We start from the raw sequence: 13,678 nt of genomic DNA, 5'->3' as shown, positions 1-13,678 counted from the left end.
CCCCCTTGCCTCTTCCCTCCCCCCCTTGCCTCTTCCCCCCAACAGACTTACCAGCTGGACCCAGCTGCTCTTCATGCTGCTGAGATGCACTCCTGGCGCCCTGCATTTTGTGCCATGGCTGCATGCACACACACAGCATTTATCAGCTACATCAACCAAAAAAGCTGATTGTTGACGCAGTCAATTTTCCTTATATCGGTGCCAGTCTGATATGGGACCGATATATCGGTGCTCCTCTAGCTTCCAGAGTACAGTGCAATGACAGACTTCACTAACATAGAACTGTAGGAACACACAAGGCCTTGATCACTGCTAGTTTGTCCCCTTTGACTTTTGTATGCTTTTCCTTAGCTAGCCACTCACCTTACCTTCCTGTACTTTCTGGGCATGTTCTCATGCTTTCCAGAGTGGGAGAGGGAACACTTTTTATTAGAACAGGTCTTGTGAACCTCTCTAATTAAAGTGACTGCAGCATCTTGTGTATTCAGCATCTCATGCTTCAAAGTGGCAGTGGGGATGTCTTAAGTAAAGCTCATTCAACAAGCTTTAGTTAAAGCACCTCCAACACCATTTTGAAGAACAGGGACATGAAATACATGTAATGCTGAGGCTGCTGGAGCATGCTAATTAGCACGCTCCAGCAGAATCAATTAATCGAATCTGCTCCAACGTGTTCCAATTAGAACACACTGGAGCAGGCATCAGGCATGTGTATAGATGCCCTCTGTTTTTCCAAGAAACTGCCAAGCCTGTCTGGTTCTACTGGGCTCTCAGCAAGGCCATGCACATTTTGACTGATGATAAACAATTTACTCCTGTGCTGCAGTCACATATTTTCTTGTTAATTATGCGGATAAATTAGACTGCAGTTTGTGGAAAGCTGTAGGTCTTCAGTAGGTAATAGAAGGAAAGAAAAACTATTTCATCCTGTGGCTGAAACCACCCTTCTCAGTGTATGTGTCAGTAACACTTACTGGAAACACTGGATTTAAGAGACTGTTCAGTTGACTGGCTAAGGTTCAGGAATATAATCCAGTCAGGTCAAAGGTCCACCCAAGCTAATGGCCCACTGGGGCTAGTGTGGTTAAGGTATGCCAGTTTGTCACCAAGGCTAGGGAAAGAAGTTACACATAAGCCAGTTTAAGTTATCCAAAACTTGTCTAAACCTGTAACAGAACATAAGTTCAGTGTACATAAACCAGTTTCAAAATGGCTGAAACTGGTTTAAGATAAATCTGGTTGAATGTAGTATCAGGCTTAACTGAATTGGGTCAAACCATTATATGGAACTTCTGTCCCAGATCCCTTCCTGATTTAAGTTAAATCAGATAAGTTCCCTAGTATCCCAGCATGTTTTTCAGCTCTGGGCTGGGCTGCGCTCTCTGCTTCAGAGAGCAGGGCTGGCCCTGCCCCTCTCCTCCCTAGCCAGAGCTCCAGCTGGCTGAGGAGGTGGGGGACTGGAGCATCTGCCAGTCTTCCTCCTACTTCACCCCCTGTTCCCATCCCCACCTCACTGCTCGCTGCCCTAGAAGGGATCCTCCCGTCTGCCCCTCTCCTACGGCAGGGACCCCAGTGGCACAGACGCCAGCTGGCATCTGGCTATGCTCCCTGCCACCATGGCAGCTAATGCTGAGATGTGTCTGTATGTGTGTCTCCAATTTCACTGGAACAAAGGCAGACAGAACAGTGTCCACTTAGGGCTAGAGGGCAGTGGCTTGCAAATGCATCCTACAGATAAGCAGCTCTTGAAACTAATGAGAGAGAGGCATTTGTTTTCGTTTGTAGGGCTTGACAAGCTGATAAGTTTTGTGTTCTGATAAGCTCCCTACTGACTGCTGGCTTGCTTCAAAGGCCACAATCTGGGGGACAGAGAGGTGTGAAAAATGATCTGGTTTGCAGTGACTATGACCTGTGAGTGTTGTCAGTTTGCTGCAGACAGTATGAAGAAGCAGGGAGAGGAAGATTGAAAAGCTTAGTATCATCAACAGATGCGTGCAGTCCACACAAGCAGTCCTCCCTCACCACCCCATCCCTTGCCTTAGAATGTTAGCCGGGGGCCAGAGTCCGGCAACACTCCCTGCCCCTTGAGCGGCAAGCAGGAGAGAATCCTGGTGAGGGCTGCTTCCCCCTCCCCCTCCAAGCACACTCCAGTGGGGAACTGTGCAGGGCAGCATGGGAGTTTAAACCCCTTCCTAATCATAACGTCCTGCCAGGGCCTGGCCACACCCCCCCCAGCTCAGCACTATGGAATGGAAAGGGGGGCTGCTCTGACACCCCCCAACTTCTAGCTTGAGCCGCTCTAGGCATATACCTACGTTCCCTGATTCAAAAGTGAATGTCTACCGGCTTGCAAATCAGTTCAATCTCTGCAGATTAAACTAACCTGCAAAGATTAAATCAATTCAGGCTCAGGGTTTTTGAATGTCTGTTCCTAGACCAAGGGAGTGATGTGCCTCACCTCATATCTAGCCATCTTTTACTTCCTAGCCTAAATAAACAATATCCATTTATAGTTAGGTCAGTTAGAGGCAATATGTGACATGAGCCCATGGAAAGGCTTGAATTCAGGGTTCCAGTGCTGTAGCAAGATGCCTTTACCCCTCTCCCATCACGCCCTGCTCAGGAATGTCATAGTTTCCATAATTTTGCAGCAGTTATGTTGCAATAGTTATATCCAGGCTATGGGAGTCAGAAACAACATTAGTTTTGAATTGTGCTTTCTGTTGTGCTGTTTTGACCATAAGCCCTGGATGAGCTGCTGTACAATAAGTCAGTTTGTGGCTCTGTGAAGGACCAGATGCAAAGCAGGCAGTTTGCTGAGACTATTTGTAATTTTAAAAGAGATTAATATTGTCTTGCCTGTGGTGTCTTCTGTTATCTATGCAGAAAACCTGCAGAAATCATCAGTACAAAATAATATGATACAACAGCTGAAATACAAATTAGATGGTGTCAAGGCAGTGGAGCAGCCAAATTGTTTCAGCTATGGTTAAACACTACCAGGTTGTACATATTATCAACAGATGTTATAACAAATAGGGAAAATGGGAATATCATAGTAAGGGTGAGGGAAATGGAGGCTCTTCAGCAGGGGTGAGCAAAATGTGGCCCATGGGCCAGGTGTGGCCTGCCAGGCCATCCTGTGGGGCCCCTAAAAAGTTTAGAAAATTAATATTTATCTGCCCCTGGCTGACTGTCAGGTGGCCCTCGATGGCTCAGTAGGCGGCCCTCCACCCAAAATAATTGCCCGCCCCTGCTCTTCAGCATGCCCATATGCATCAGGAAAGAAGCAATTTGAATGTTCTTTGAATCAGATAAAACGGTAGTGGGAGATGCCTTTGTTGATTTTCACTGGAAGTTAACAGCATTCTCTAGAAGTGAAAACAGGTATTTGAGCTACATGCCCCTCATTAGAAGGTATAATGAGAAACCATAGTCAGGGACACAAACACTGATCCTTCAAGGTACAGACAGATATAACAATTGTATCAATATAAAGGGATATATGTAAGTTATGCAACTGCTATGATTGCATGATTGTGTAGCGATACAAATGTAACAAAACTGCTCCAACTTTAACCCCACTTCATTCAGTGTCAGAGTTAAGGCAATTTAAACTTTCAATCCTTGAAGGTTAATGCAGATGAAATGGTAACAGCGTAACAGCTCATCAGTTCCTTCTCCCCTTTCAAGTGGCCAAATTATAATTTGTTCATATTGTTCATACCCTTAGTTATTTGTTCGTACAAAGTTGTTTGTTCATACCCTTAGACAAGCACAACACTGCTGAAAATGTAATGGGAGTTAAGGATTACTTTGGGTAGATTTTTTACCTTTTTATTGGACCACCTGTATAGTTGGGATAGAGTTAGGCAAGCTTTTGGATGCAAGACTTTCCAGGTCTGAGGAGTAAAAGCCAGAATAGCATAGTAAAAAAAACACTTGGAAGAGGGGGGAGAAAAGTTCCCAGAAGCAGCAGACAAACAATTAGCAGAAGAAAAGAAGCTGATTACTGGGAGATCAAGGCTTATCAAAAGCAGAGAGGGTCACTGTCACCTTTTATTTGTGGGGATATTCAGGAATCAGATAGTAGGTTATAATATGCCATAAAACTAATATCAGGGTTAAGTCTTTGAAGAAGTGCAAGAGACATAAGGGTGATTATGATTGGAATTCTGCATCTCCAGGTATGACTAGAAAGATAGACATCTGTCTTAGCTGTCTTATCTATTATATTTCTATAGACCCTACTAATGTAGAAAGTGAGGGTAGAAACAAATGATGGGATTTCTCTCAGGACAGCTTTTTGTCCTGGAATCATACAGAAGTACAAGCCCATTATCTCACTTTAGGTACCTGTGAAGTTTCCAAGATAATATTTTTTTTGCCCAGGACAATTAAAGCTAATTCAAGTTAATTTCCTTTCATCCCAGTGACAAGCTGAATGTGTAAAGGGCTGTGCTGCTCTGGGTTTTGACTGGGATCAATCAGAATCACCTCATATGCCACATTTGTTGTTATCCTGAGTGCCTCTTTCAACACCCAGGTCTATCCTATCACAAGTCAACATTCCCTGCTCCCCCCACCCACACTTACCTGTCTCGCACCCGTTTTCTCCGATCCCCTCTGATCTTCCCTGCCACACATTTGCATTTTCACAGGCCTGCATTTTGCATATTGGCTTATGTTTCTATGCCACCCAGGAGAGCACAGAAACACCACCAGACTCTCCCTATGCCTGAAGAAGGGTGTTTGTGCCCCAAAGCTTGCAAAGAACAATTTTTCCAAGTATTTACTTGGTTTAATAAAAGATATCACAGTTACTCCCCCCCCCATTTCACAGAGAGATTCAGAGCTGGATCTTGGCTCCTGGAATGGATTCCAGAATCCTGTGTTAGGCACCTAGATTCCATATACAGAGCATGGGTGAGGTAGGCCCATTGAAAACAGTCTGTAAACTGAGCAGGAAACCACATAAAGTCTGTGTGGTGAGCCTGCCTGTAGCAAGCACACAAGACAACACAGAAGACAGTGGTGTGTGTTAAGTTCCATCCATTTCTAGGGCTTTGGTCATGTGGAGTCCATGGCCTAGAAGTCTGTGCCAAAGGTAGGCATCTACCCTGTCTCTTTCAAAAATACAGCTAGGTCACTACTTTTCTTTTAAAATACAGGCAGAGAAGAGGTGGTTCCCCCATTTCATGTAATGGCTGAATGGTTAGCTTACTCATTCTGGCTGTGGAAGACACAGAGGTGCTTAACTGTGTTAGTCTGAAGTCAGCCTAACTAATTAATTGAGTGTGCTAGGGTGTGCTAATTAGTGTCCCTGTGCTTCAAAATGGCAGCAGGGGCACTTTACCTAAAGCTCATTCGATGAACTTCAGTTAAAGCAGAGGCTGGCTGGAGCACACTAATTAGCAGTCCTAGCAGACTTGATTCATCAGGTCTGCTCCAACATGTTCTAATTACAGAGCATTGGAGAAGTATCCCCTCATGTCTGTGGGCACCCTTAGAAACTAACTGGGTCAGAGAGGCATGAGGTCCTAGGCAACAACCTACTTTGTCCACATTTCCCTCCATGTTTCCCTGCAAGCTCTTGTAAAAAAAATATGTCCACTAATATTCAGTGTTTATAAGTTACTGACTTCCATTTTCTACAGCTATTCCATTAAGTAGATTTGCGTTGAACTTGTTCCTCTCAAATATATCTTGCTTTCTTAACGTTTTCTTAGGTTAGTTCTTACCTAATTTCTCATTTTCCTTTCTTTTGCCATAATCATATACAGATAATCACACTGAGCAATGCAAATACTTTCTCAACTACTTTTCTTTGACTTTGTTTCTACTGTTCTTATTATTTATATTTTCAGTTATAACAATAAGAAATTAATAAGCCTGTGTGCATTTCTTACCACCTATAGCCTCAACATATTTTCACTTGTTTGCTTTTAATTTCTTGTTTTCCTAGATGAGGTAGTTGTACAGAAACCAGAACTCACCAGTCCATCCATCTGCCATGCTCCAGGAGGAGAATATTTTGTGGAGGGAGAAACATGGAATATTGATTCCTGTACCCAATGTACTTGCCATAGTGGACGTGTCCTATGTGAGACTGAAGTCTGTCCACCTCTTCTTTGTCAAAATCCCACCCGTACACAGGACTCCTGTTGTCCTCAGTGTCCAGGTAAATATTTCTTACTAACATAGATCTATCAGCATAGACCTTTCTGGGACTTTTGCAAAAGTATGTCATAGTAGAAAAAATGTTTAGTCATGAAGATACTAAAATGCTAGTCCTGTGATTTCACAAGAGCAGTCCTGTAACCATCACTTGTTATAGTCTCTTGACAGTGATGTTCAAAAGCTGCTATAGCAATATCTCTTAAAGCATTAGTAAACAGGTGCTCTAAGGAGTGCTCTTGAAAGCACTTTGGAGATCTGCAAGCAGAATAAAGTGAGAGACCTCCATATGAGTGTCTCAAGTGACACAGTGAATGCTACTTTAGTTAAAACTCTTATAATCAGCAGTTAAGTGATTTTTATGCTTACAATATGAGTCCTGAATAAGTATCAGAGGATCGGGAGTAAAAAGAAAATCTAAACTTGGGTCAGTCTTAAGAAAGTTGGGTGCAGGTGATGAAACAATCTTGATGAATACAACTGACAAATTTTAACTTTAGTCCCTATTAAAACAAATTGAAGGAATTCAGAGACAAACAAAGAGACTGATTATCGGACTGGAGATATTGATTTATACAGAAAGAATTAAAAGCTAATAAACAGAACTTTGCCAAACTGACTAAGGGAGTCTGTGATAGCTGTCTAAAAGTATAGGAAGCCTCTAGGTGCCACGGAGGAAGAGAATATGTTTATCATAATCTAAGGGATATGTAAGTATCCCAAAAGTAATGGGATAGAACTGAGTAAAGAAAAAGTAGGTTGATAGGAATTTTTTCCTACTAACAATAGGCTGGAGTAGTCACTTGTGGGAGGCCTATTCCTTGAGTCATTTATAAACAGATAGCACCAAGTGCTCACAAATATGCTGTGGAATACAGTTGTTCTTTGGCAGGGGATAATCTCATAGATCTCTTTAATCAATAAGTTGTGAAAAGAAAGAAGTATATGTAAGTAGCTAGAGGCTAATTGAAACTAATAAGTCAAATGAGTATATGAATAAATCATTCCAAGTAAATGTGATCCAGTTTTTTTATATACTTCCTATATTAGTCAATAAATGTAATATCTTGGATTCTAGTAAAGTACTTTATCTAATACCTTAAGAAACCAAATTGATGTCAGTATGAGCACTGTTATGCGTTGAAAATGATATTGGAATAGCTGATGAAATACAACATAATGATAAACAGCAATATATTAAACTACTGGAAAGTTCCTGTTGGAGTATCAGAAAGTAAACCAAGTTAGGACTAGTGTTAAGGCTAATTTTAATTAACAGATTATAAATGAGATGGAATAAAATAAGTTATATAATACCCAAAACTAGATTGTACATGGGTGTTTAAGAGATAGAAAGAGATCACAAGCACACTCCCATGTCCAGTCTTTATGTCATTACCATTACATAGTGGTAGTGATGTCTCCTTTCCTTAAAGTGAAGACATCCATCCTCTGTTTCAGTGAGAAAAGGTGGCCAGGCACAGTGGAAGTCCATACAATACTGCACCTGTAGTATTATTATTATTATTATTATTATTACTATTACTACTACTACTACTACTACTACAGGTGATACACTGAGGTGCCAGCTCTATCAGCCAAAATGAGTTGGCAAAAATTTCTTTAGGGAATCCAGCTGCACTGTGCCCCCTCCATCCTCACCTTGCCCCAGTAACGGCAGATGTTAGTGCATTAGAAATGCTGCAAAAAATGGAGAGTGAGAAAAATACCAAAGAGCACAAAGAATTTCAAACTAGATGAATATTAAAAGTTTTGGTTTAAATGAGGCTTTCATTTTCATCTAAAAGATATCAGTTTACCTAGCTCTTCATTGATTAGCATTTCAAAGCACAGGTGCCTGAAGTTAACCTTTTCAGGCTGCGCATGGGTACTGAACAGGGGATTTAAATTTTCAGAGGTGCTAAATGCCTGCTCCTTCTCACTGATATGATTGAGACCTTTCTGGCTTTCCCAGTATTTCTGTTATTTTTTAAAATCAGGTAACCTCTTTAGCTGCCCATGGATAGAGAGTATCTGCAAGTCTTTGGGGAAGATTATCAAAGGCATAGAGGCCAGCAAGATCCAGCTCCTGGATCCTTCCATGACCAAATGAGAATTCCAGTTCCATAGAGTGAACTTTGGGAGTTTATGTTTGAACTAAGAGCCAAAAAGTAGGAATTTAATTTTGTTGCTTTTTCCAAAAATAAAAAACACAAATATCTTTGTCAGAATTTATTTTTCAATGGAAAGACTTCATATTTGAGAAGACATTTTATGAGAACATCTTTTTAGCAAAAAGAAAAAATGACTGGCTCTAGTAATATGATCATCCTTATTCTTGAGAAAATTCTTTACATAGATCTCTCTCTAGTGATCAGATTCTTTTGGCTAGAAGGGTCTGTTAGAGCCATGCCTACACCCAAGTTGTCAGTGTTCAGCTTCACACAACTGAAAGCATAAAGGCCAGAGCAGGCCCAACTGTCCTTTGGTTCTTTCTTATCAAACATGGAAGTAGGATGGAACCCTTTTAGGATCTACATACCTCTCTGTGTTAATGATTAGTTAATATAGTGGTTAGTTAATTCCTAAATGGCCCATTGCAAAAGATGCACCAAAAGAAAATTTTACTGATTTTTTTCATAGATAATATGTTTAGATCCTGCCACTTCCCAGTGCTTGCTTGCTTGCTCACTCACTAACTTTCCCAGTACAAAGATTTACACTGTTATGAAAAAGCAAGATCTCCCAGGATTTAAGATATACCTCTCTTATGCTCTGTACCAGTCAACAATGGGAACTCCTTTAGAACTCTGTCATTCTTTTTCCAAGAGGACTCAAAAGGTAAGTTTGACCACTTAAATTTATTTCTTCTAGGGCATACCCTGAAAGCCTCCTCAAACACTTAGAAGGATAGAACTAAGGCACAGCCCAGCCCTCCCTTCAGTCCCTTTCATCTACTGTCCCACTGAGTCATGATTTCATCCCTAGCACTAAGGCTGAAATATCAAGAGTCGTTAGTCAATAACTTAGTTTCATTTCTTGATTTTTTTCTTTTCATGAATGGTTAGAAAGGAGATGAGATAAGACACAAGTCTTCCCCTAGGATCACCAGACAGAGACACAAAAGAGTAGGTGTACATAATTAGATTCATAATTAGACTTAGCTCAGGCTCTATAGCCAAAGTTTGAGCTGAGTCCAATGATCTGGGAAAGGTCTGACTGGCACCTCTGTACTGAGTACAAGAAGAGGACGTGGTACTGTCTAAATCAGCTGACCCTTTTACTCCAACTGACTATTCAGTACTGACTTTCTTGATATCTAGCATATGCAATGCCCATGTCCTGTTTGGGACCAAATAACCTGTCTGTGTGTTTCAGTTCCTTGACTTGTACCATATCAGCAGCACTAGCTTTTTTGCTACTATTTCATCTACACACACACAAGGGATACAGGAGTCCAGAAAAGGTGGTTCCACCACTTGAGGGAGGCATTCTTTTTCATTCCCTCCATCAGCACAAAGTACATAGCTCTTCTCCCTTCATATCAGTTGGAATCAGAGAGGGACTCAATAGATCATTTTTTGAACAGGAGAAGAGCACCAATTTAGTCTTCTACCTATAATGCAGAAGTTAATTTCTGTGCCTTGTGCAACAGATTACTTTAAACATATTCCAAAATCTGATGAAATACATGGCTGAGTTGTACAACATTCCACTGGAAATAATTCACAAGAAACCCCCAAATTCCTAGACCTTTCCAGGCATGGTAAACTAACTGCGCCTATTAAACAAGGATTTTGTTAGAGCCTGTCTCATGGCAACCTCCAGCATCACTTGATCTAGCTGGTATCAGGATCACTTTAAGTAGCAGCTATTCAAGAATGTAAAAAGGACTGAGGAAGAAAAAACAACTAAGAGACTGAATCTATTCTGCAGAAACTCCTGCTTTTCCATCAGTCAGGGATTCATGTTACCAGCAAAGTCTTGACTATCTGCACTGCAATACATTTAAAGTTTATGGAAGAATCCCACAAAAGCAAAGAGAAGAATTTAAATTCATCATGTCAGGGGGCATCTGACAGTTCTAATCTGTAGGCTGATTAAAGCCCTCAGTACTGGCTCACAGATCTTAACTCTCAAGATGCCTATTTCCCTGCCTGCATACATACATCTAGCTCTTTTTTTTTCAGACTCCTAGTAGTAGGCAATCGTTGAGTTTTCTGGATCACGTTGTACACATGAGAGATTGCTAGGACCTCTGATGCATATGCCTAGGCAGGACTATGGAGGAGTGGAGGTTGCCCAGACCTTCCATCCCCACCTTTAGGCCACTGAGACAGAATCCAAAGGCCAGACCGAGTCCAGACATTCAGTGCTTCAATGGCTATAGTTATAAGCATGTCTGGGAACTGAACCTTGGTCTCCCACAGGGCAGACAAGGATTCTACCACTGAACTCCAACAGCAGATGATTCCTAGTAGTTAACAGAGAAAAATCTAGACCTTAAAAAGGGAAGATAAGGGAGATTCAGGTCCTCATGGCAGTTCCTCCCTATATAGTGCCTTATAAGGACAGGGTTATTCTCAGGTTTGTTTCAAGTTCCCATCCAAAATTGTTTTAGAGTCCCTGATGGACCCCCATATTCATCTCCCAGTTTTCTTCCCCAAACCTCATTTAGCCCTGGGAAAAGCAAAATTGTGTACACTTAAGTAGTGAGAGCCTTATCACATGACCGTAACAAGATAAAAATCATGCAGGAGCACATGGTCTCACGTTTTATGACAGGAGTTAAGGTTAGATATTATCCCGACAGAGATGATCACAATAAGTCTGTAGCTGTATAACAATACCATATGTTAACAAGTCAGCCCTGCATAGATGCACTCCGCCATCATATAAGTCAGGCAACCATGGCCATCTGTTAGAAAAATGTCCCTATTTCCAAATTTGTATGGCAGTTATATGGAACTTAGTCATCCCTCACCACCCCAAAAAGAAATTGCTCTTTAATGAAGGCTTCCAGATCAGTTTTCTGTTTTGATAGCATTTTTCTACTATTCTAGTCTTTCTTAAGTAGGACATATGGACAGAATATCTCAAAGGACTGTTAAGTTGAGTAACTGTTCTTTACTTCTGCTGATAAATCTGTTCATATTTACAGATGAACCTCTTCAGCCTTCTTCATCAAACAATGAGAGCATGCCTAGTTACTGCAAAAATGATGAAGGAGATATTTTCCTGACTGCTGAATCCTGGAAACCCAATGTCTGCACTAGTTGTATTTGCATGGATGGAGTGATTAGCTGCTACTCTGAATCTTGCCCACCAGTGTCATGTGAAAGACCTGTTCTAAGAAAAGGACAGTGCTGTCCTTACTGTATCGGTAAGCAAATACAAAATACTTAATAGCTTGCTTCTTGGGAACAAGAAAAAAGATTTTATATTTTCAGTCAGGTTAAGAACTTTTGTATTGGTGCAATCTGGGCTTGCAATTGAACTATGGGCAAGAATTCAAATACAGAACCCCAGCTATCTGATTTACAGCTATTATAAGCTATATCAGAATGCAGAAACACAGACACAGATTACATCCAAAACTGAGAGACCATCTTTTTTTAAATTTACAACTATGTAGACAAGAACAAATTAATGGTGTGAACTTACAGTGTGTTAATTACTCTATGATAACTAACCACAGAATAACTGTCAGGCTCCTATCCCACAATAAAGACGATTAAAACGTACTGGTTTCTATAGCCAACAGTACTCAAAGGAGTGACTAATATGATATGCAGCTGCCTTTCACTCCCTGTCCTGAATGACCAGGTACCCATTTACAAATGAGTCAACAAGACGTGGCAGTCTTAAACACAAGTCTGAATGGAGGCTTAAACTCTTGCCACTGATTCCATAGGAAGATCCTTCATTCATGTGCCACCATGCCCCTTACTTAAGCCAGTTGGTGAAAGCTTTACATAGAAATTAATTTTCTTTAACTTCGTTTGTGATCGTATGTAATACAATGTAATAGGGATATGTTGTTAGTATATAAGCTTTAGAAAGAAAAATAATGAAATTTAGTATAGAAAAATGCAAGTTCAGTATAATTGGGAGAAACAATACAAAATATTCACAGTAAAATAATACTAAGCATATTACAAAACCTTACTGTGGTAATGGACACAAGCTGGATTTGCATTTGAAGTATAGCAGTATAAGGTAGTTATGATTAGAATGGCATTTGGCCAAGAATAGCCACAGCACTATTATTTAAAATATCCCTCCATTTTTTTACGATAGTTTAAATAAATATCTTTAGTAACAGAAGGAAAAGGTTGGCTTTTTAATAACTTTGCTTGAGCAGTGCACCCCATCAAACCAGAAAGGTCTGAACCTGAATGTTCAGCACAACTATGCAGAACTCTGCTATATGAGCTGCAGGACTTGCAACATTAACTGGTAACAAAAGAAAGCTGTTGTCAAGGGGAGGGGTGGGCTGGTAGTACCTGTTACTGGGTCTGAAGGGTGGAATGGAAAGCTCTCTTACGCTCTCTTGCTCTCTCTCACTCTTCCTCTCCCATCCTCTCCCTCCCTTCCTCTCCCATCCTCTCCCTCCCTACCCCCAAATCTGGTCCAGTAGCTCCCAGGCATTCCCAGAGCAGTGCTGGCATCTGTTGCTGCTTGCTTTAGCAGTAACATGAGCCCACCATTTTCAAAAATTTAAATTTTAGCATATTCCAATTTCAAGGACAAAGAAAAGTCACATAGAATGCATTAGCATTCTCCCAGCTAAATATCAAAGTCCTGCCACAAACAATGGAGATGTTAATTTCTGAACTGAAGGTCAAAAGAATCTATTGTAATGAAAAAGGATAGGTTTCCTAAATGTTTAGCGTGTTACAACCTCCTTTGCATGTTGTTATTGACAAAGTAATATATAGTTAAAATTAGTTAATGTTGAAATATTCAACTAGATTCTGACATGCAAACATATTTAAACTTCCCTGTCATGAAGGAAAAGGATGAAAAAATAAATCAAACTCAAACTACACATAGTAGGAAACCTGGAAATGCACAGACTTGCACAGTGATTCTCAACCAGTGTGCCACACACTTAGTACTCTTAAGTGTGCAAACATTATTTACAAGGTAAACCCAGAGATTTCAAATAGGAATTCTTGGTGTTAAAACATTCTGATCTGCTATGGACTACCTGAGTTCTTTGTATCAGAAGAAATTCTGTCTTATTTTTCTGTAGTCAGAAAACTAAGGAAAATTAAAACTGGCATTTTCCAAGCAGTGCTTCAAATCTAACAAGTCTAAAAAAACCCCACTGGATTTCCATTACTGCTTTTCCCAACTACAGGCAGCCCTCGCCATTCACGAGGGATGTGTTCTTATATCCCCTGCAAATGGCAAAATCCGCAAATAAGGCACTGCATTCACGAACACCGTCTGTGTTCATGAACTCAGTGCCCCTGGCGGGCGGGGCGGGGCGGGG

At 40.8% G+C, this 13,678-nt stretch overlaps 1 protein-coding gene across 2 annotated transcripts in view; it reads left to right on the top strand.

Annotated features, from left to right (window-relative positions):
* Positions 1-13,678, top strand: part of CRIM1 (cysteine rich transmembrane BMP regulator 1) — a 509,439-nt gene that overhangs the window by 459,177 nt on the left and 36,584 nt on the right. For both annotated transcript variants that reach the window (XM_019527120.1, XM_019527119.1), the window contains 2 exons: positions 5,966-6,181; positions 11,339-11,560. In XM_019527120.1, the coding sequence (XP_019382665.1) occupies positions 5,966-6,181; positions 11,339-11,560 (438 nt within the window). The remainder of the gene's footprint in view (positions 1-5,965; positions 6,182-11,338; positions 11,561-13,678) is intronic.

Source organism: Gavialis gangeticus, unplaced genomic scaffold (genome assembly GCF_001723915.1).
Source record: "Gavialis gangeticus isolate Ggan-Ray unplaced genomic scaffold, GavGan_comp1, whole genome shotgun sequence".
NCBI lineage: Eukaryota > Metazoa > Chordata > Crocodylia > Gavialidae > Gavialis > Gavialis gangeticus.
Note: the sequence above shows the minus strand (reverse complement) of the source record. Positions and strands in the feature narration are given on the sequence as shown.